Source organism: Amphiura filiformis, chromosome 1 (assembly GCF_039555335.1).
Source record: "Amphiura filiformis chromosome 1, Afil_fr2py, whole genome shotgun sequence".
Lineage (NCBI taxonomy): Eukaryota > Metazoa > Echinodermata > Ophiuroidea > Amphilepidida > Amphiuridae > Amphiura > Amphiura filiformis.
The window spans coordinates 62,848,573-62,874,357 of NC_092628.1; the positions used below are offsets into that span (position 1 = coordinate 62,848,573).

General features: G+C 35.9%; 1 protein-coding gene across 1 annotated transcript in view; it reads right to left on the reverse strand.

Moving 5' to 3' along the window:
- The window catches only part of LOC140150566 (atrial natriuretic peptide receptor 1-like), a 49,337-nt gene extending 29,453 nt beyond the window's left edge, over positions 1-19,884 (reverse strand). The window contains exon 1 of the mRNA XM_072172604.1: positions 18,861-19,884. Coding sequence (XP_072028705.1) covers positions 18,861-19,593 — 733 coding nt within the window. The 5' untranslated portion in view covers positions 19,594-19,884. The remainder of the gene's footprint in view (positions 1-18,860) is intronic.
- Positions 19,885-25,785: the final 5,901 nt, after the last annotated feature.

Below are 25,785 nucleotides of genomic sequence, written 5' to 3' on the forward strand. Positions count from 1 at the left end.
TTTCTTATGTGTAGTGTATATTGTTGTGGAAAAAAAGTTCACCTGGACTTTTGATTTTGTGCCACTTTGGCCATTATGGAGGATTTTTGGCAAATGTTTTCTAAAAGCAGGATTTCAGTGCCTCGGTTTGAAGAAATACTTAATGCTATTGACTAGTAAAGTGCCATTTCATAAGAAACCCCCTTTATACTTTCACAATATGCTTGTTTCATGTTTGCATATATATTAAAATAAAGAAATATAAAAGGTAAATATATGCTTATACCAATTTTGCTCACATTGCTATATTTAGACTTTGTCAATTTATTTCGTTCCAATGACCGGTCAGAATGGGAAACTTTGAAAATTCATAATTCGAAAAGTTTTTTACCGATTTTGACCATTTAACCACCAAAATACTTCTGTTGATGAGTTCTTTCCAGAAAACAATCTTTTGTAGCAAAAGGGGCAACATGAAATTATGATGGTCATCCCTACTATAATGCATTTTGTTGTGGTTGATTATTGGGTGGTACAAAATTAAGATTCACAAAAAAAGACTTGATCGAAGAAACATTTCGGACATACTCAAATTTCTTGTCAGCCGAATTTTAACGGTCATCTAAATACCGGGTCAAATCATACTGAAATGGGAATTACTTAACCGATAAAAATATCCGGTTTTGTCCATTGATTTATGGATTTAATATACAGAAAATTACTTTGTGACAATAAGATGTTTTACAGAATGTCCGGTTTTGTTATCAGATCTGTGACTAAAACTGTATGTGTGATGGCAATTTGAATAATGGTATCATGACCTCTTTAGATTTTACTTCACAAAAAGTAAGGACGGAAAGAATATTAGACCATTCCATTCCAGCTACTCTCTATCTACACAAACCAGAAGTAAGAAAGATATGTATGAATCTAACAGTTCTTATTAATGGTCTCTTTGTCCCCTTAACCTAATTATTTCTTTATAGGTCAGCAAAACATTCAATTACGATCATCATGTATTTAATTTTCTGAAACAACTATTAAAATGAAGGTATAGCCTAAAGTTTTCACCCAAACGGAAAACAAAGCATGGTGTACACGACTTCTCCGCCTAATTGTTAACAGTTAATGGGTCTTGTTCCTTGTACATCTGCACTGTATAACGGTAAAATAAGTGCAAACGTTTTTCAGTAAACATACTCGTACCCAAAATAAAGGATATGTCCAGGGGGATATGTTACCGTAGAAGTTTAGCCCATATTATACCGTCTAATTGGTAAATTGTACGTTTGGTCTAATAGAGTTCCGTCTAAAATTACCCAATGATATTAGACCTTGTGATTAGTATGCAATGTGGTTTTTCGGCCAAATGGCATGCAATTGATATTTAGCCATATGAAGATTTTCATTATAATAGGGTACATTTGAGATTTTCTGTTTTACAGAATGTCCGGTTTTGTTATCAGATCTGTGACTAAAACTGTATGTGTGGCAATTTGAATAATGGTATCATGACATTTGAGATTTTCACGCAGGACAAGAAGTTGAAAAAGGAAAAACGCGTCAATGTCTCCACCAACAACTGAGTAGTGAAATCTGATGCAAAAGATCGTATTAAATGGCTCTGTCTAAGAATAGTGTTTAAACATAGGTTTAAAATGCAATGCAAACCCGTCCACCCACCATAAGAATGTAGATAATTTGAGATCCATTTGTTTTTTGAGAATTTGTGCTTAATTAAAAGGTTGGAGGCATTTCGTGTTAAAAGTGGTTAAACAAGTGTCGAATTTGAAATGACAAATGTAATATGTGAAGCAGTTCAAAAGTGTTGAAAACATGGAAAAGTGTCGATTTTGAAAAAGCTACTTCTAATTTGGGAATGCGATATGGAATAGTAAAAGTGTTGAAAATCGGGAAAAGTGTCGAATTTGATATGACAAATGTAATATGTGAAGCAGTTCAAAAGTGTTGAAAACATGGAAAAGTGTCGATTTTGAAAAAGCTCATTCTAATTTGTGAATGTAGTATGTAATATTAAAAGTGTTGAAAATCGGGAAAAGTGTCGATTTTAATATTACGAATGTGGGACGAAACAACAAAACTGGCACAAGTTTCTCACTTGGGGATGAGGTTGACCCGTGAAGCGTTGGAAATCAGAGTTAATGAAACTTCTACTATCAATAGAAATGACGGCAAAGACATCAGTCGTATGTCACAGAGCCGCTAATCTTATCACATCGTATGTGGCGCTCTCTATTTTCAAACAACCAATCACAGAGCCGCTAATCTGTACCACGTCCGCAATTAAGTGATATAAACGCTCATCGTGCATACAATCATAGATACAATCAATCAATCGGTCCATGAGTGGCCAAACGGTTCCTGGTAAGCCGTATACTTCTATTACAGTATATGCAGTCTACATGTTCTCTGTTGACAAGGGGCAGTCTTCATTGAACAGCTCTTCCTCAAACCTTTAATTTAGCAGATAGGCGAGGTCTGCTTGTTTTCTGTTGACAAGGGGCAGTCTTCAGTGAACGGCTCTTTTCAGAGCCACCGAAACTTACAAAATCAGCAGATAGGCGAGATCTGCTTGTTTCTGTTGACAAGGGGCAGTCTTCAGCAAACGGCTCTTTTCAGAGCCACCAAAACTTACTAATTCAGCAGATAGGCGAGATCTGCTTGTTTCTGTAGACAAGGGGCAGTCTTCAGCAAACGGCTCTTTTCAGAGCCACCAAAACTTACTAATTCAGCAGATAGGCGAGATCTGCTTGTTTCTGTAGACAAGGGCAGTCTTCAGCAAACGGCTCTTACTAATTCAGCAGATAGGCGAGATCTGCTTGTTTCTGTAGACAAGGGGCAGTCTTCAGCAAACGGCTCTTTTCAGAGCCACCAAAACTTACAAATCAGCAGATAGGCGAGATCTGCTAGTTTCTGTTGACAAGGGGCACTCTTCAGCAAACGGCTCTTTTCAGAGTCATCAGTAGACAAGGGGCGGTCTACATGTCTCATTCTTAGGTACTTTGTCCTGAAGAAGTCCTGACGAAAGCTTGACAGTTCTAAACTTGTCCGACGGCGAACGCGCTAAAAAAAAAAACCCACTAATTGTTATGAATTCCCGTCGTAAAAGCCTATCCCACAATTTCGGGAAAAGTGTCGAATTTGATATGACAAATGTAATATGTGAAGCAGTTCAAAAGTGTTGAAAATATGGAAAAGTGTCGATTTTGAAAAAGCTCATTCTAATTTGTGAATGTAGTATGTAATATTAAAAGTGTTGAAAATCGGGAAAAGTGTCGATTTTAAGTGTTGATTTTCTGTCCTATATCATGACATGTATCAACAAAGGAGAATGGAAATTGGCAGGGAAAATGATTATTTGCATAATAAAGAGCATGACATGTGTTTGTTGTTTGCTGATTTTGTACGGATGTCCGTTTTACCCCCATCCGTTGTTTCAACACCCAATACATAATTTGTAGTCACAACATGACATGCTCATACAACCCAATCCAATTTCACTGACCATATGAAGCGTATGGTCAATGAGATATACATGTACAGTTGTACCAAGTGAAAACAAATCTAACCTCATTGTGCCTCATTTCCTGACAATTTTCATTATTAATTTGTTATAATTATACGATGTAATTATTTTCAACAAATAGTATAAGTTTGTAGGTTGAAGAGCCGTCGAACAAATAACAAGCTAACAAGGTTAGTAAATTATCAACATATATCTGTGACTAAAACTGTGGCATGTATGACAATTCAAATAATGTTATGACCTGTTTAGCTTCAGGTTTACTTCACATAACTTAATAGATTAATACATGGTAATTGTAATTGAATGTTTTGCTGACCTATAAAGAAAGAAATAGACCATAAATAAAACAATTATATTCATACATGTCTTTATTGCTTCTGGTTTGTGTAGGTAGAGAGTTATAGCCCGAAGGTAATACCCTAAAGTTTCCGCCCAAATAGACATAGCCTTAATATTGTTAATGGGGCTTGTTCCTTGTATCTGTATAAATCGACATTCGTATAAAAAACGACAAATACTGTAAAATAAACGGTAAAATAAATGACATGTATATTGCAAACGTTTTTTCAGTAAACTGGTGATAGAATTCCAAGTAAGGAACATTATTATCGTAGAATTTCATATTAAACAGTATATGATACCGTAAATTGTCAGTTCGGTCTACTGTTCGATCTAATTACCCCATGATATTAGACCAAGTGAATTGGACGATGATTTAGTATACTTTTGCATAATATACTTAAGTATTTAAGAGAACAAGTGTTTTGCAAAACTCTCTTAATGTCAGGAATCCTCGAGAAAGCATAAAATAATTGAAACATCGAGCAACAAATAAAATGAGAGATAATGCCAAATATATAATAACATTAAGCCGAGTATCCCTCTTTTAGACTTGAACCAAAACGTTATAGGCATACAGCTTCTCTGGGCAAACAAAAGTGATTTGCTAAAATACATGTGGCCGTAGCAAGCGGGGCGGCCGGGGATGCCATGGCCACCCCAGTTTTGAGAAATTTGTTATGTGTTTCTTTTATATCTCTATTTTAATTAAGGCATATATTTGTAATTTGGCCGCCCCACATTTTGTGATGGCCGCCCCACCTTTTTCAACCTTGCTACGGCCCTGATTATTATTTTTCCTGCCAATTAACGGATTTCAAGCTATATCAGAGGAATTTATTTATTTATTTATTTATTTATTTATTTATTTATTTATTTATTTATTTATTTATTTATTTATTTACTTATTTATTTATTTATATATTTATTTATTAGACTCTCTTTAATATATTTTTAATAGAAACATATTGTGCATTTTCAACGCATTCTCTACGTTAATTTTGTACGTGGAAAATCTTCAAAACTGGCAAAAAATACGCGACCTCGCTTCTATTTTTGAATAAATCGGCGGGGTACAATCACGGCATTTGAAAATCGCAAGCTCTTTGTTATAATTGGGCAAATCTCAATCTCCTTTTTCTTGCCTAACCATTCTGTCACTTCGATTAATCAAAGGGCTAAAATTTAAACGCTCCATTTTAAAGTCAAATGCGTATGGAATGATTACGAAACGCTAATGAAAGCACTTTCCCAGATCAAACATACATGAGCGTCTCTGACCAAATTGATTATTAAAAAAAATTATTAATCGTATTCACAAAATGTTAACGTAGAAAGGAAGTTTTTACGTGCATTTCGTCCCCCCCAATGAAATGGAGGATGACAAAGGGTAAAGTGTCCTGAAAATGACTTGAATGAATTGGACACGAATATTTGGCTTTGCCTCCTCACACTGAAATTCTGACTACACTACTGGCCATGCTGGCTGAGTGACTTTCTGCGAGGACTTAAAAAGCGAGCGACGATAAATAGTGCAGTTATTTGCTGAACACAATAATGACACGATGTTTACTTTGAGGACACCGTCTTTGCTAATGGCACCATTTATTTTCGTAACGCTACGAGATTTTGCATTTTAAACAATCTTATAAACTACACCGGAAAACGCTGACTTTAATTACAGGAAAATGAAAAACATCTTAGCTGCAACTCTATCGCCTTATTAGGACTGTGCATTTGGGATTAGTCAATAAACCTAAATCAATATAACACATTAATGTCTGTATGTCATTTCATGAGTTACTTCACAAGGCAGGCAATTTTTTTTAATTTGCTATAGAAATTTTATATTAATTTTCTTAAGGAATGTAAACATGATAACATGGAAAATAGCCATGAAGAGAGAAAAAAAAACACCATTTCATCACCATGACTACCATGATTTATTTCAATTATTATGGCAATCCGTCGTATTATAATTTATTTAAGGTTATTAAATATTTCAAACTGTTGTGATTTGGTAGTTCACAGCATCTTACGAATGGTAGTGAGCTTTGGCAAAAACTGCATTGCTCAATTCATAGCTAGCGTGTAGAAGACTTAAAATATCCTTTTATAGGTCATGCGGTTCTTCAGTTACGTTGTAAAGAGTGCTGAAACAACAACACTTTTGTAAAACGTACATAACTCATTAACAACAATAAATTAAGCAAGTTTGCAAAGTATACGATTTGTAGAATTAACTTTTGCAAAACGTCAAATTGTAATTTTTCAATAATATATTGATCTAGATAATGAAAATCGATTTTTAGGTTGCTTCGACCAACAATACCTCGTCTACCCTTAACGCATATGATTATGAATCGGCTAATTCAACCAGGTTATTGCAATTTTAGAAAGTAAAACGGGGTTTAGGTACATTTTAGTGAACATGAAATGGCCATTTCAATTAGACTAATGGCTCTTCAAGGATATTTTTATTTTATTGTATTATTTTCAATTTGTTTGCACTCTTATCTCTGTTTTTCACTAATTCGGCCAATGGTACTACTAATGTACTATGTTATTTTTTTCAGACCAGAGCCTCTGTTAACAAAAACAATAATCAATGATTTTCATATTAATGCCACTGAGTGCGTTGCAATATTTGCCATGGAACCTTTTTAAATTTCAATAACCTTTTCAAAACTAATTGAAAATAATTATGGCCAGTATATATTAGAAGTTGTGTCAAGTTCAAACGTTGGATATACATTTCGTGTTTTCACTGGAGAGCTTTAGTTGACAAAGGAATGAATTGTTTTTCTGTCCTGCCCTATGTTTGTTTGTTTATTAGTTGGACGTAAGTTTACATATTCGTATTAGTCTGGATCGCAATGAAAATACGTTTTCTGACGGAAATCCGTCGGCAAAATGGCGCAAATGGAAATCCGTCAAAATAGCATACCAGACAAAGGTCAATATTTCAAGACGCAAACGGGACTACCCTCAGCATAATGCATAGTTTTGTCAAATATGACATTTGACGTTTATGCCTATAACTCAAGAACTTATAGGAAGTCTCCGGCAATCACAACATTATGCCTTATGTTAGAAAAATAATGATCAAGCATGAAATACCAGTACGACAGCAACTTAGCTCACTTCCGGTAATTTTTACCGGCGTGACCTCTGCTGTTACGTAACGCAATGTTGAAAATCAGGTTGCAAATACGGTTTTTCAGAAAACATCAAAAAAATGGAATATACGAGTCGTTTCTACCTTCATTTCCATATTGAGCCCATAGATAAGATATGAAACATGAGTATAAGGCAAAGAATAACGTGTAAATGTTGAATTATTGTGGAAAAAATTTATGCTTTTGGTGCGCGAAGTAGCCTAAAAAATGAGAGAAAATGCATGTCACGATCACTAAAATGGTTATATCTACGGCTTTCAGGAAACGCCGGTTTAATGCTTTTCTGTTATGATAAACATTAACTAACCAGAGCTTGTATTAAATTTTCAGCGAAAATGAGCGGTGGAACAACCTAGTCGTAGGTTGAAAAGTTGCGTTCTTTGAGGTCTCGTGTCTTTAGCGCACGTTGCAAGTGTCACGATACTTCACGAAATGGATCTCAGGCGGCGCTATCTATTATGCATGTTATATTGATTAATATAGCAATTAAAAACGTCTATTGTTATATATTTTATAAATGCAAAATACTCTATTGTGTAACAAAATATTGTAGTCGTCAAAGAAGGTAGTATCATCTCATTTAACTGAAGTACAAGCAGTTTTGAAAAGATTGTTGTTGAGTGAGATCCTTGAACATGTTGAACGAGAAATAAGATAGCAAAAGAATACCTTTCGCCCGAACAAGTTGCGAAGGCTTAGTGGACAGATCGAAGGTGTGCAATGCGGAAGGTTGAGAGTTCGATTCCCATGTTATCTTATCGATGATGTGGAATTTTTCAGTTCGTTTTTCTTTTCTTTTTCCTCTCCCTTTTGTCTTTAATAATATAGGCCTAATGAATGTCAGCTTGAAGGCCCACTTTTTTCATGATTTATTTCTTGTTCATGTTTAAGTCTAATCCTACATTCGAGTTCATATCTTTAAAAAAAATGCATTTAAGTTCAGTAGCTTTCATTATGAAATAATCAAATGAAGCATGTCAAACTTAAGTAATTTTTAAAAGTTCAAGAATATATATAAACCTATCAAATAAAGGAACGTCAACACAGATTTTTCACGATTTTTTAATTGGACTAGACCCCTCCCCTATCGGCAACATATTTTATGAGCTTTTATGCATACATATCAAATCATGAGATGCACGAATTTCAAACCTAATATTTTGGCATATTTGTAATTTTTACACAATGTCCAACTTACACCTCGGATTACACCTAATTGGAATCAGCCAAGTTCGTTGTCTAGATAGAGCAACTAACTTTGATGTCTTTAAGACTAATCCCCCATATAACACCACAGTAAAGCGGTCAAGATATTAAGTGTTTTCTTTCATTTTTATCTTCTACTTCTATGCATGTTCTCATTCTTCTGCTTCAAATGTAACGTGAAAACCTTCCTGACAGTTATTTACTAATATTATAAATATTGTTATAATTTTTGGAATAACAAAACTTCAAATTTGCCCGAAATCGTATATTATGGCTTTAATAAAAATATGAAAACTAGGATTTAAAAATATGAGTTAAAATCAAATCAAAAATCAAAGAGAGTTGCTTGCGGGGTTCGAACCAAGATCGAACTTCTAAATACATGTATTTACCACTAAGCCATACCAGAGATATGATTAATTCGGTGACAATAATAGCAATGTTATTCCCAATCAGTGGCTCACTCGTGCATTCTATTTTCTGGAATGAATTAACACCATCCAAATAATGTAACACAAACCTTTATGCTGACTTTTAAAATTGTTTGAACGTTGGGAGTATTATTTTCAAGTTAAATAACCAACAATGGACAATTGACAATGAAAGTTTCTTTGCAGGAAAAACATCGGCCGTACAATATATGGCGTGACAGTAGTCACGCACAAAGATAAACATTTCAACATGTTCAATATACGACTAAGAATATACCCCAACCAAAATTCACGAAATTTTCAGGCAAGCTAACTTAAGTTATTCTATAACATGACACCCATTTTTGATTCCGGCGCTTTTTCTTGCTTGATGATATGAACATTTTTGTTTTCGTGACATGCAATTTTTTCTCATTTTCCGAGCTACTTTGGACATGTTCAAGCTTCTTTTTTTCCATTTAATTCAACTTTTACACGTTATTTGTTGCTTTACACAAATGTTTGATGTCTTATCTGTGGTCAGGGTACATGAATGGGGCAATATACGACCCGTTCTTCCATTTCTGGAGCTATTTTGATAAAAAGCGTTTGCCGGCTAAAATTTCAACATTGTGTTACGTAACCCGTGTTCACCAACCCGTATAAATTTTCTGTCGAACAAAAGAGGTCACGAAGTTGCTGTCGTACTGTACGCGATATTCAAAATTCCAGCGCCGAAATTGTGTAGTGCAATGACGTCATGGTTATCTGTGCTCTATTGTCGTCAGCCTTCATTACTGGGGTGTCATTGCACCAGATAATTTAGGTGCCCGGGAATTTTGAATATCGCGTGTTGAGACGGCTGTTTTTATGGTCAATATGAGTTTGTTATAAACAAACCACTTGATTCGAGTTTGATAATTTTTATTCTAACATAGCATAATGTTGTAATTGCCAGAGGCTTCCTTTAAGGGGGTACTACACCCCTGCCCAATTTTGTGCCTATTTTGCGTTTTTCTCAAAAATTATAGCGCATTGGTGACAAGTAAGATATGTATATTATAGGGGCAAGGACTACAACTACTGCAATAAAATTTTATTTTAGTACAGACAACAGTTGTGGAGTTACAGTCAAAAATGAGGGAAACCAATATTTGATCAATAAATCAATAACTGCTTGCCGTGAGTTGCTGAATTTTCAGTGCAGTAGTTGTAGTCCTTGCCCCTATAATATACATATCTTTCCTGTCACCAATGCGCTATAATTTTTTGAGAAAAATGCAAAAATAGACACAAAATTGACCAGGCCGGTGTAGTACCCCCTTAACATCGGAGAGAGTTCAGACTATTCTTTTCTGATTTCTAATAATGAGAGGAATACAATTAGATAATTTTTATTCATTTTAGCTCAATTTTGACATTTGAGCCCTGCATTAGTGGCCATTTTTATGTTATGCAAATTAGCATTTTCCCCTACTTCTTTTTATCCTTCTTCTTCTTCTCCCTCGATAAGTGCAACATCCTTGCATGATGGCACACTTCAAGTTACGCATGTACAGAGGATCAGGATCGCAACTTCAAAACATATGTACAGTGCGATGTACGATAAAAGGCAGCTCTCGGTGGAAGAAAATTATCCTTTTTCGATATGTTGTTCAAGAGAGTGCTAAGTGACACTAGCAAGCAAGAACATTGGTATTCAAATTGTGTCCAGGTGTACCCTTTATTTTACTTAAATTGAATATTCTTAAACACTTGAGAACGTTCCTGCAATCTTATTGGTTCTTACCCGTGTGATATGACACGATATCAACACGGTTCAGCGCGTGTGCATCAACGCGATACGCGTACTCGCTATTTGAACCAATCGGAGGCGCGTAGCAACTACGGGACTGATCGATTTTAAGCCACAGGTAGTTCCTTGTAAAATACAGGATTTAATTTGATAAGAATTTGAAATATTTATCATAATTTCTATTTGAATTGAAGTGTTTAAGAATGAGAATAAAGGTATTGTTTTTAGCCGCTGTCGTGCATCTATCATCTCATATAACACGGGCGACATCATTATTTTTGGCATAAAACAACTCAGCGATCTTAAAATAATGATGTCGCCGGTGTTATATAAGACGGTAGATGCACTCCAGTGGCTAAAACCAATACCTTTACTCTCTAAGTCTAACACGGCAGTCGTATCCTTTGGATACATAAATCCATTGATGTTTTTGGGGAAAGCTTTTGGGAAAGACGTATACTCAACTTGAGAACGCAATAAGCACACCAATGCTATGTTTGCTCGATTGTACAAACATTAATATTACCCACCATTCGAGCATTATTTTTACATTCTACCGTTATTAATTTCACATCAGATTGACTTGTTATCATGGATTTAATAATTGCGACATTGTCAGGTTAACTGCACTTCGCAAACTCTGTGTATAAATCATTTGGTTTAACTAAAGCAATGAGTATTCCTGGTCAGAATTGTAACAGAAAGATATTTGGTTTGAAGTATCCCTAAATACCTTATAATAATAATATATCAAAAAAGGGAGAAAAAAAGGAAGTTCAAGTCAGAGAAAATTGATACTTTGCGTAACACAAACATGGCCGCCTATGCAGGGCTCAATTTCAAAATTAATTGATTCACGCCAAACAGGCGGTATTTGTTAGGGAAATTCAACAGATCCATTTTGTTTGTTACAAATCACTATAATAAAGCTACAGCGAGGTGTAAAAATTAGACTTAATTCATACGTGCTCGGTCATTGAAATGTATGTGAGATCAGCCGTATAGAAAGAGGTTGCGATTTTATACACTTTGGGCACAAACCTCGGGCATAACGCCCGCAAGGCGTTGAAATAGGCTGATCTGTACCGCATGCCGTGGTTTATGCAACGTGAGTTTATGTGACAATTCCCCACTAAAACAAAAGCCCATTGACCACTGTACAAAAACCACCAAAGAAGGTTTTTATACAGTAATCAATGGGCTTTTGCTATTTTATCAAATTTCAAGAAACCCGGGCATGGTACCTTATACTAGAAAACTATTTGGAATCCGCATGAATACTGTAAGAAAAATGTGTGTTTCTCGTTGAGAATTATTAATGAAATTGAATTTTAAAATTCGCTCTTCATTTTCTTTACTAACTGAAATTTTGACAGAAAATATTATCCTCTTTTATTATGATATGGTTGATGATGATAGATTTAAGACCGTTCTTCATAGAATTTCCAATCTAACAATGGGTACATGTATTATGTGCAAATAGCACTTTCACCCCTGGCGCTGGTCATACTGATGAAAAACACCAACTGAACACGAAATTGATATTTAATCTTTTAATAGAATATGCCCTGGTAATACTGATGATGAACACCAACTGATGATCAAATTGATATTTAATCTTTTAATAGGATATGCCTGTATACTTTAGAATACTTTTAAGGGGGTACTACACCCATTGAATTTTTTTTTGCATTTTTTTGCATTTTGTGAGGAAATTACAAAAACAATTTGGACAAAGTGGTATGCAAAATGAAGGGGCAAATCTTCTCGTTTTATTGGTGGCATCGGTATCAATGTAGCTTACATGCTTTTAAAGGTAGAAGCCAAAAGGTGGTACATCACTGATGTTTTAAATTCACTTCATTTTGGAAAGCTTACTATCAACGGATTTCGTTAAAATTTTGGATATGTGTTGCTAAGACATTAGGGAAATAAAGTTGATATGTAAAATGGGAATAAGTGGTTCCTGATTTCTTTTATGACTTCATGAACTTGGTGCTCCACACCTATCAAAAAGGAACTGGTTAAAATGCTTCTATTTTCAATGTTGAGCTATATTTTGTATTTTTAACTTGCGACATTATTTCACTGAAACTTAATTAAGCCATAGGTAACAGGTTACCACAACCATACTACAGCAATGTTGAAAAAAATTGTATTTCTTGTCACCTATACCACCATATTGGGTAGTTTTCCGTAAGCTTAACTTTTGTGATTTTGGTAACTATTTTATATTTATTTGTGAAATCCATCTCAACTAGGCATTCTAAATTAGTGTACTCACCATTTACATCCCAAGGTATATTAGTATATCCACCTTGCACTTCTCGATATATATCCAGTTAAAGACAGAATATCAAAATTATGCCTCATTATGATATCACAGACTCTCACATGTGTATTTAAAATGGATGCTTAAATTTGACCTGAACCAATTGACCTATAACCTGACATACGGTGACCTAATAGCCTTTTCTTCTCCTAACAACACATATAGTATTACATTGACTAATGACTATGCATCCATTGTGTAAGTGTTTATTTAATTTATTCAGTGTTAATATTAACTATTATTTTGCATGCACCACTAGATTTTCTATAGAGAGTATAACAAAGGATTTAATGTATTCTATTCATGTACTCTACTTGAACATGTTGAATAGAATAAATTATGGTTTGTTATGAAACACACATCTGAGTTACTAGGATACAGTAAACCAAAAATATATAGGGCTAAAATGACTTACTAAAATGGTTTAAAAGCACTTTGTATGTAGAGATATTTTATAAGTTCAGGACATGAGGTGATGAACATATTTATGTACTTCATAAATTTGCAAGAAAAAAGAAGATGGGTACTGATGAAAATCAGGGTATTATTCCCCCTTAATGGAAAACAACTGATTGTTTTCCGTGTGCTGGCAGTTACAATAAGAAGAACAACACTGGTGTAAATTTTTTGTTATGCGGCTGTCACACTACACCGAATAGGTCTTCCGTACAAGAAACGGATGGTATTTTAGTAAATCCGTTGTTGTTCGTCAATGATCGTTTTATGTTCTTTTATGTCCTGCTATCATCCGCCAAATGCGTTTCGTGTTAGGTGCTGTTCGTTAAGTCCGTCGGCAAGTTTTGTGCATGCACAAAACTTGAAACGGAGTGTACCGAATACACATGTTCGGTATTTATCCGATGTGTGTTCGTATGGTGCTGCATATTGCCGGAGTTTGTTCGCTCTCCTTTAGTTCATGTTCGTTCTTTGTTCGTTGCACTCGGCCCGTGTTCGTTGCAAATACGTTCCTGTGAGGCCTTCACCACCGGATAGCATATTTTTGCATTCGGTGATGTACGTTGACCCAGACCGTGTTAGTGTCACACTACACCGGATCGGTCTTCCGTATAAGAAACGGATGATATTTTAGCAAATCCGTTAGTGTTCGTCAATGTTCGTTTTATGTTCTTCATATGTCCTGTTCTTATCCGCCAAATGCGTTTCGTGTTAGGTGATGTTTGTTTAGTCCGTCGACAATACGTTTCAAGTTTTGTGCATGCACAAAACTTGAAACGGAGTGTGCCGAATACACATGTTCGGAAGTTGTCCGATGTGTGTTCGTACTGTTCTGTATATATACCCTGGGTTTGTTCGTTATTCTTTCGTTTATATACCGCGGGTGTTTGCAAAGTTTCGCAGGCGCTTGTGCCGGATGTAGGCCTATGGCGAACATGTGCATCGATCATGGGGGGACTTTCTGAAGGGTGTGTGACGCAATATCATATTTCCCCAGTACTTTAGTGACTGACAAGTAGAAAAAGGGGAATGGAGAAAAAAGAAAAGAAAGTGAGAAAAATTGAAGAGAGAAGAGAAGAGAAAAAGTTAAACTGCACGTAATTTAGTAGTAGGCCTATGCATGTAAGTAGTATTGAGGGAGGGGCACTTTCTGAAGGGTAGAGGACGCAATATCAAATTCCTACCAGTTTTAGTGATTGACAAGAAAGAAAAAAGAAGAGAAAACATGGAAAAGGTTAAATTGTATACGTTATTGAGTAGGCCCAGGATAGTAGTACTAGTAAGCCTAAGTATATGCCTGTGATTATTATAGACAGTGCTTAAATGTGGTTCCTTGGCCCAAAAGCCTGTGAAAATTACTGCTGGCCAGTCCATATGCAGGGCCCGTGATATTTTTGTCACCAAAGTCAGTATTTAAGAAGGTCTATTCCTGACTTTAACATATCAATCCATGCATGCTTTACCTGAAATTACGAGTCTGAAGTCTTATATATCTAAGTGTCAGTGGATCAGTGTAACATTTTAAATTTTGCAAATTCAAATCGGGCCTTCTTTGTTTTTTGTTTAAGGCAATAATAGTGTAAAAATGATGCACTAAAAACAATTTTCCAAATTTTCCACTTTTAAAACTAAATTTATACACAATAGGCCTAGGCCTAATAATGTAAATAGGCCCTACAGTCCCCATGCAAATGGCTTCAATTGGACCTTCATTTTCAAAATGGACAAGTCTTCCTTTTTGCTTCTGCTATGAACATTCACGTGTTATTTTTAAAACAATTGTTTATATTATACAATAATGGTGAAAACTTTTTAATGGCTTCAATTAGCTATAGGCTTTCGTTTCACCAATTTGAGGTTGTTTCAAACTAAAATAGTACCCAATAATAGTGCTAAAATTGATCCAAAAAATGACAAATGGCTTCAATTGGGCCTTCATTGTCTCACCTCTATTGCCCCCGGACGCTGGTTGCCCTGATATATCAGATTTGTAGCCCTTTTGTACTTATTAGCCAATATTTGACCATTTTCGTCAAAATTTACCCCCTTAAAAGTTGTCTTTCCCCACTTTGTTCACCCTCTGAAAAAGTGCTGGTCTGGCAACACTGCCTCTAAGGGGTCAAAAACCCTCTCAAACACCCTCTCCTCCCCCACTTTTCTAATAGGGTGGACGTCCCTGTTGCGACGGATTCGCCGGTCATTTGTCGGACGTTGAACGATTGAATATAAAACGCCTGCAGGATTATTAGCGGCCACAACGCATAGAGAGACGAACGGGAATCGGACCCCAAATCCGGACATTTGTCGGACGTTGACCCCAAATCCGGTCATTTGTCGGACGTTGAACGATCGAAAATAAGACGCCTGCAGGATTATTAGCGGCCACAACGCATAGAGAAACGAACGGGAATCGGACCCCCAAATCAGGTCATTTGTCGGACGTTGAACGATCGGATATAAGACGCCTGCAGGATTATTAGCGGCCACAACGCATAGAGCGACGAACGGGAATCGGACCCAAAATCCCACCGAATCTTCTGCCGGACTGGTGATTTTTCCACCGAATAAAATATTTTTGTATTCGGTGATGTACGTTGATCCAGTCCGTCGTAGTGTGACAGACCTATTAAATTCTGCTGACCGCCCCATCTTTCTTCGTCCACTGCGTGAGAGTTATACACGAGTCGTCGTCTTATGACAGGGCAGAGAAATGGGCTATTCCAGAAAATAGATACACACCCCCTATAGAGGAATTCGGATTTCCGGATTTTTGTCCAGTCGTGATTGTTGGAAATCCGGGCTTGTGTTGTGTCCAAAGGTGAACAAATCTACCCAAATATAGTTCAAAATGGACCATACTGCAGTTACTGTCCGTTTTCCTATACACAATACACAGTGCTCTTTCCCATTGACGCGTGACCTTTACAAATAGCCCTACGTTAACAGTATGGGGATATGACTAGTTAACGTCGCTGTGTGAAAAATAACCGGCCAATATTAAAAGTACTCTTCTAAAGTTCTAGAAAATATAGTTTTTAACATGTCCTAAATTTTTAGCTAATTTAGATGTTTGGAAATATTCGTACTTTGGTGTTTTAGTTAATGTTATAGGTAATAGTACATTGCCTAGTTAACGTCGCTGTGTGAAAAATAACCGGCCAATATTAAAAGTACTCTTCTAAAATTCTAGACAATATAGTTTTGTAACATGTCCTAAATTTTAGCAAATTTAGATGTTTGGAAATACTCGTACTTTGGTGTTTTAGGAAGGATATGTAAACGACAGATAACACCAAAAATATGAAGAAATTATTTCTAAACCGTGTTAAGTCAAAAATCATTATGTTGCTCATTTTCAAGAATGCTGGTTTACAAAAAGCACGACATTGTCTGATTTCGTGAACAAAGCCACACATAACATTGTTTCCTTTCGTTTCCTTTATAATCGGTTACCCAACTGAAGCTATGAATACCATCTTTATTGCGATATCGCACATGAAAACAGTCACTTGTGCACAACCAGAGAAGATCCGATTTAATCAGTTGAGCTGTTTCAATGAGTGTTATCTTGGTTTAATAGCTTTTAATGGGGTTAAGTCCTGCAAAGGTCGAGATGAATTCTACTGTAGACATGACTGCATCATGCAATTCCTTGATTTTTCATTCATTTAATTGCATTTCCAAGCCTTTTTTCATTAACATTGGCAATTGGAATTCCAGTCGTTTTCAGAAAGTAAACTTGAAAATCCAGACATTTCTTTTATTGAAAAGTTACTCTTCTATAGGCTGTGCAATTATTTTCTGAAATTGCCCAATGAAGAATGGAATATTTACACACCCTTCAGAAGATAGCTTTTACTCATTTGATTTCTGCTGAGCAAGCTGAAGTATAAGCGATAAGTGCACGTTTCTTGGTGTATTATATCATCATTAGGAAACGAATTTGGAGAAAACCTTCTGTTAATAAAATACTATGCTGAGCCACCAGCCTGAATGGCTCACGCTCCAGTAATTTCAGATGATTGAGCTCAGTAATACACCAAAGAATGTCTTCCAATTCATGAAAACAAATAGATAATCAGCTTATCGGATTAAAAGCTTAGAGGGAAGGTCTTGCTGCTCAGCGAGTGTTTGGTTTTCTCCAAATTCATTCTCTAATGATCTTGATAGTATATTATTATAATATGAAAATTGTTTAATATTGCAATTGAATTGAATGGAGGGTATTTGGTCCAGATGTCAGGAGGTAGTTGAAACTTAATGTGTTGTAAGCCTATTGTATGGTTTTCGGTGTAATTTGCCCGGAACTGTTTCACCGTAGTTTATTAATATAAATGTAGGTTTATACGTCAAATTTGGTGTCAAAATAACTGTGCGTGTTTTTCTATGCAACGATACCATCATCGGTTGCTGCATATTAGAGTTATGAAACGTTGTAACTGGAAGATAGTGCTTGATATAGGGAATGCTCGTGTAATCACTGTATATCGGGGACATTCTATAATTTAGGATGTGACATTATGTACAATTCACTACGTCTTTATGCGCAAACACGCACTCCAGCTTCTTACAAATTGATTGAAAACGACTCTGATCTGAACTGGTCACTTCGACAGAAATATCACAAAATCAAATATTAAGAGTATATCATTACATGGAGAGTGGAATACATAAAATAAGATAGAAGATCTTATACACGGGTCAAAAATGGAAAATGCTCCGATTATGGCAAAACATAAAACGTACTCCTCTAGTCACAATGATCTAAAAAGGCATAGTTTGCCTTATCTGAGAATAATGGTTTCGTGGCTAAAAAGTAAAAAAAAAAGGCTCAAGGTCATCCTGGGAAGATTATTTCAGAATGCTTAAACATGTTCTTGTTGTACCATCTATGACATTCCATTACATTGACAATAGGGGGTTGTCCTGAAAGGTGCACCCTGAGTGTCATATAGCTTAAATTATATGATCAACAAAATAATTTGGAACGAGTTTCGGCAATGCCCGGTTTTCTTGAAATTTGATAAAGTAGCAAAAACATTCTGTAGCAATTCCCCAATGATCTTGAATCCTTTTATACCTATATAAAATGAAAACTGCATATTGTAGATATGACAAATTATACCTTATTTTGTGTCCCGTTTCACACCTTATTAAGCCTTTCAGATTTTACATTTTGTAGTAACAATTTTTGCGCGAAAAGGCATTTACTATATTACAAAAGAAACGCATTTCTTGGGATTTTTAGCACAAAATCGTATCTTTGTCTGCGGATTTCTCCCAACAAAGTTGAGCGGCACATCCTCGTATTGTCTCGTATATCATAAATGTGAGTACCCCCCCCCCCCATCCCCGACCCTTAGACCTGCTCATCGAAACGCCTCAGGTAAATTTGAAAGAAAAATATGGGCCAAGAGGATTGGAATTATAGTCAGCAAAACGTCAGAAGAATAAATAATGTCAATGGGCTGCATAAGTGTTTTTAGGTTCCTTCTTTTAAGTTTCTATACCTATCGGGCTTGGTTCCGTATCATGTAATATATTTGGAGCTTTTTGTGTTAATGTTGTTATCAGGTGTTTCTGAAACTGGAAAAACACGATCACACTTAATACTCACTTCTTGCTCGTTTCACAGCAGCCAACAACGCCTCTCGCATGTTAAAATCATGATCTTCAATAAAGACATCTGTAATGGCTACACCATCCTGTGCTAATCTTTTTTTAAACGCATTTGATATGAGAGGCCAATAAACCCGATTTTGCCACATTATGGCACAGACACCCCAGTCGAATTTGGTAAAGATTTTCCCCATAAAATCTGCCATTGTTGTTAGTTGAAATGACGTTCGTGTAAATGTCGGATATCGGGCCTTATCGTCCATAATCGATCCTGTAGAAACGCCTGATAAAATAGGAATGTTCCAAAAAGCAGCTAAGTCGGCTACTGCTGCCGTTTCGGGGCTACAAGGTGGGCCAATAAATGCCGCAACACCGTAGTCTTGGTAGACATTAGCAGCAATACCTGGTGCTGGAATTGTAGGTCTACCACACGTTCCGTCTGTTCTACGCCAAACGTAAGACAAGTTAAAATTTACGTAGGCACCGTTTTCAACTAGTTCATTGACTTTCCTTACAGCAATATCTATGACAGGTTTGAAGTGATAGTGATGTAATGGATAACCTAAATCGTTAAAGAGAGCACAGATTACAATATCTCGTCCACCTTCCCCTTCTTCATCACCAACAGTTGAATTGGAAGTGATCTTCTCTGCAGCGACCGTTATGAAGAAAATCATCGTAAAACAAATTGCGAGACATGTATATCTATCCATTGCAAATGGTTTAGCCATTATTTCTTTTTATTTCCTTATACTACGTGACTTCTACCAAATTCAGACAACGAGTTTCCACTATGTTCCCGTGTCACCACTTTGTATAAAGTGCTGTAAGGAAATACTTATTTACATGCCCACGCTGTACCGGAGATTGCAGTTTTAGCTTTTAAATAGCACGAATAAGTACAAAAGTACAAACATCCCCACCGATAGTCCAGTAGTTGTTCATGTAATATTTTCCACATTGAATCATTTAAATCAAAACGTTGTTTGGTGAATCAAATATAACAGCGTGAAAATGATTAACTTCTCTGCTTCATCACAAGCGTAACACTGAAAGATGAAATGAATTGCAAATTGCATCCTTAAAATCATGGTATACTGACACCTGTAAGTTGTTTGACTACTGCATGACGTCGCTATGGCGAGTTTAGGGACCAATCAACGACATTCAACTATTATACTGAGTGAATTCAGGTGACACTGATCAGCTTCTTCTCTGTTTAACAACCTTTTAAAGCTTTTTTGTAAAGCTGTTCTAATTGTTGAAGGCTGATCAGCTTCTTCTCTGTTTAACAGCCTTTTAAAGCTTTTTTAAAATTCTAATTATTGAAAGGGTTGTATTATATTAAAATACAACCCTTTCGACAATGAAAACATACAAGGATTATTATTTCAGTAATATTTTTATGATGCGCCATCAATCTAGCACTGTTCAGCAGACCATAATCTTGACAGTCTGCTACTCAGATTTTAATCTCAACTGCGTTGAGTCCTTAAAAGGACTTAAAAGGACTCAACACAGTTGTGGGATATTGTTGATTATTTCCTTGAACAACAAAGGCTGACTAACATAAGCTAAGTGGTAGTTATTGTCTGGTTTCTCTTTTTGTTACAGAATAGCATTGATTTGGTTTGTGACTGCATCCAGTGTGTATTAGCAATACTGTGGCTTGAATCAAAGCAATGCCATTGCCCTCCAATAGCAGCAGTAATCTAGGGCAAAATTAACTCACTACAATTACAATGATTTTAAAAGGTACTCTGTAAACACACATTTTACAATGTGCATCTCTGAAGTGTTGATTACGTTAAGTACTGTAACAAAGGAACACAATGGTGACTGGAATTCAAGGCTCGTTCCCTATAAAGAAAAGATAACATATACGTGAAATGTTGTGTATTGAATACGCAAGTCAGTTATTTTTAATTGAACCCGAAGCAGGATATTATATGTTAATGAAAAACATAATACCCGGGATTTTCTTGATTGTGATTAGGTAGGGAATGTGCAAAAACAAAATTATATCAAATTTGACGAAAAAGAGACCCAAATATATATATTTTCCCCAATTATTTCAAAATTGCCGTAAATTTGCCCAATTCTGAATAATTTGCTAGTGGTTAAACTGAAAGCCGCGTATTAAAGACAATAAAAGACACTTTGCACGAATCTATAATTTCTCCACTTAAGGGATCGGATTGTAACGTTATTTTTGCATTCTGAATACGAGGAATGTCCTTCTGATATCAATTTTTTTTTTTTTTAATTGGCGATATAAAACACATTTGGCAAATTAAAATTTATAAATCTACTGATTATGTACTTAACGTGATGTAGCTGGGATGAAAGCCGACGATCATTTGAAAATGTTGACCTTTCGTATTGAAGATACACATTTTCCCCTCAAAGCAGCCAAAGAAATCGATTTTCATTATTTAAATCGATATATTATTGAAAAATAACACTTTGATGTTTTGCAAAAGTTCATTCTACAAATCATATACTTATATATACTGAAAACGTAATTGATTTATTGTTGTTAATAATATATTTACATTTTACCAAAGTTTTGTTGTTTCAATCCTCTATAACAACATAACTCAAGAACCACAGAACCTACAAAAGTATATCTGTGATATTTGAATTCTTCTATACGCGCTCGCTATGTAATGATCAATACAAGTTTTGCCAAAGCTCACTACCATTCGCAAGATGCTGTGAACTACCAAATATCGCAACAGTTTAAAATAGGTACTAACCTTAACAACCGACATACTAGCTGAACTGATGCAAATGAAAAGCTATTTTGGGATTAAGGTAATCAACACCACCTTAATTCTCAAGGTCAAGCTCCTCTTTACGCATGATATGAAGTTTATAGGGAAATTCATATATTTCTGTACAAACGATTAATGTGCACACACACAGTGCACAGAGGTACTAATATACAAGATTTTATTGAAAGGACCGTACATATTAAGTTTTTGTTACACACCAATCTATTCCGAGATTAATACATTTTACTTAATAATACAAATATTGCACCGACGAGGTTTTTATTTAAAAATCCGTTAAATCTGTTTCAAAGGAATTGTATGACTTTGTTGAAACATTTTAGACGACGCCGAGTCGAAACAAATTAGGTTAAATATATAAGGCATGGACTAGCCCATACCTGATTTATTTTAACCTAATTTGTTTCCTTTACAATATGATTGTAGCAGGGTTGATTTTTAGATGGGGTCGACGATCAATCGTAGGGGCAAGGGTTCTGTAAAATTATAAACGTGTACTGATGACGATGATGCAAAACAAATAACTGAAAAGACGAATTAAGTATCACTAGCAGAATCACAGTGTTCCTTTTTAAATGGTTTTATTCACAAACGAGATAATATAATCACATGTAGGGCCTAGTACAATGATGACACAGACAAAGGTGGAGGTGCTGACTGGTTGGAAGTCATAGATGGAGTGAGGAGCACATGTCTTGTCCACATGGTAAAGAACATATTATGGGATGGGATTACCATGGTTACCAGGTCAAACTTGCAAGGGTAGCACAATTTGGGGATAGGCACAGGAAATGGTCAAGGTTAGTGGTCAAGGATGGTGATGTAATGTTAGGTATGGGAAGCAGTTAGGGTCAAAATGGGAAACAAAGACACATGGGGTATGGAAGGCAACACAAGACAAAACATAAAATATTATGACCGTTACATTCACCTCCGCTTTGAGAAATTACGTCCTCGGAATTTACTATGATATAACAATTTTGTGACATGGTACACACAAATTTTAAAGCATAAAACAAAACACAAATTGCAAGCATTCATTAAAGCACTTTTTGAAAATCTTGGTAGAAGAATTCCTTTCTAAATGCGGTGCAAAAACAAAACAATGACATACATGAGTTCAGTAATCAATACCAATCTCGCTCAGGAATGTTTTGAGAATTAAATTTGTCTAGATACGAGATTGCAGTTTTGTGCAATCTCCAAACTATTTAACAATAACAAAAGCCTGAACATGTTTCGCGACCATGATCTGCGTTTTTTTCCTACCAGATCCATGTCTACAACAAAGCCTTAAGGTTACTCTGCTGCTGAAACATAAAAAAGAGCAAGATATCCGTTTTTCCTACGATATCAATGCAAATACAATCAACACAAAACACAAGGTATCCATTTTTTCTATGATACCAAATACCTTAAAACAGGTAAAATATACTTTGAATGTACGTACCATATCATATCATAAACACAAAATGAAGACAATCTTTAATATCTACTCTGACTTAGGATAGTTTGATTTGATGCATCATAAACAAAAATAAGCTATAACTACAAATAAAAGTGGGTGAGCCAAAAATGTTACTGTCTTTTTCAAACACCCAGAACTTTTTCTAGACTATACATTTTTATAATGATGGGCGGGGTTCTCATACCAGTTTAATACACACTTCCCGTTTGAAAATAAATGTTGTCCACGACATTTCAATTTAAAGAACAACTGAGCAGAAGATAGATCAAGTTTAGCAGATCTGAAAGAATTATGTCCTGAAAAGACAGGTACATCCAAACAATTTGTTAAACAAAATTTAGAAAACAATCATTTACTCAAAACGCAAACTTGGTTAAATCTCATGGGTGGGATTTAGCAAAACAAAAAAAACAACAAATTGAATTAGACCCAAACTTTCCTTTGGTTTATGTCCAAAAGTACATTGTATCATAAAATATGAACGTAAGAAAATTTGAAACAAAAGGTGTCGGTAGAGCCGAATACCAACTTGACATGAATTGAGAAACAAGCGACGTGTGTGAGCACAAGAAAAAGCAAAATTCGCCGGCCAAATGTTACAATTCCGATGTGATCACAAAATCCACTCGTCATTAATATTGAAATTTACATGGAAAAAGAAAATATAAACTGAAGGTAAAAATCCAAAAGAATGTCATACATTACGTTCATTACACGTTTTCAAAGTCATCTTGCAACATGTATAAAATGTAAGAAGCAATAAATATTGTTCTTTTAATATTGTTTAACATATCAAGTAAATTGTCCATCATGAATGTGTTTGTAATAACAGTTCCATCGCCGATAACAATTGTACAGTGTACAAATCATGCTTCGCTTATCGCGACAACAATAAAACAGTTTGACTATCTGATCTAGTAAATGTCCGTATTGATATAAGTCCGAGGTATTATTTGATGATGATTTGAAATTGCGCAGCATGCTGCTTGCAGTTGTATCGTTGGCATCAGCAGTGTCAATGTCATCAGTAATAAGATGCGGTGGTGGCTCAATGTCACAAAATGGTGTGAACCCATCGTCTAATACTTCGTCCGGAATACGCTGCGACCACTTAGATACACGAACCGTTTTGTATTTGAAAATTAAGTCTTGGAAAGGGGCAATGTTATGACTAATATGACGGTGATGATCGAGTTCAATAATACTGCTACTCAAAGATAGGAGTACCTCCAGAATAACTAGTGATGGCAACCTGCACCCAATGCGTTCCATAGAAGTTAGTAACATAAACGTGTGGACCTTGTTGTTTAATTCCTGACAACAATTTGCATGAAACAAATTTAGTTCCTGCCAGGCATGCTGCAATCGAGGAATTTCTTTCACAGAAAAATAAGGGGGAGGAGAGGAGACCATAGGAGATTCAGAGTTTGCAGTTTCATGAGTTTCAATGTCCTCTGGGGTATTCACATGTACATTTATATCTTTGTCTGGGACAGCTTGAGGTTCAGCTGCCGATGCCAATGGCTGTTCATCAGATTCAGAGTTGATGATTGATTCATCCATATCACTACAAGATATGGCAGGGAAATCGTCAGAGTTGTAGAAATATAAATCTTCATTATCATTGTGGCACTTGATAGCAGAAGAAACTGAATCATTAACATGCTCAATGGTGGAATTGTGTGATGAATGATCGATATCAGATTCACATGTGGAAATAATATGCTGTGATGATGGTTTCTCCTCCAAGTTCTCAAGTTCAACATGATGATGGTGTACATGTACAGTACTGTTCTGTCTTTCAGGTGCATATGTACTACCCTGAACATGGCTGCCAAAAGGGCCAGTGACATTGACCGCTTCTGGGGTCCGTCCAGGTACAAAGACAATATCAAATTCCACAGGTGATCCATCTCCCACACTGGCTTTCAGTTTTGAGGGATCGTTCTTAAGGATACCATTCTTGTGCACAAATACATCTTCCATAGTATCATCCCGGGTTATGAAACCATAACCTTGTACAACATTGAACCACTTCACATGGCCGCAAACTTTGTTCGCAATTACTTGTGAGTGCTGGGGTGTTTTGGTAAATGTTCGATGACGTAAATTATGCAGACGGCGACATAGAAGTTGTTGCTTGCGAAGATGCATGATTTCAGATTCCAAATGTTCCAAACGTGTATACAGATCAGTGTCAGGCATGATGAATGGAGATATATACTCAACAGATATTTCAAACACGAAGAACAAAAATAAAAGCGTAAAAGTCCACTCGTCAGGTTGCAGGTAGTTGCCCTGATCAATCGTCGAAGAAAAGCCCCACGTTGGTGCGCCAATGTAGCAGGGTTGGATTTTAGATGGGGTCGACGATCAATCGTAGGGGCAAGGGTTCTGTAAAATTATAAACGTGTACTGATGACGATGATGCAAAACAAATAACTGAAAAGACGAATTAAGTATCACTAGCAGAATCACAGTGTTCCTTTTTAAATGGTTTTATTCACAAACGAGATAATATAATCACATGTAGGGCCTAGTACAATGATGACACAGACAAAGGTGGAGGTGCTGACTGGTTGGAAGTCATAGATGGAGTGAGGAGCACATGTCTTGTCCACATGGTAAAGAACATATTATGGGATGGGATTACCATGGTT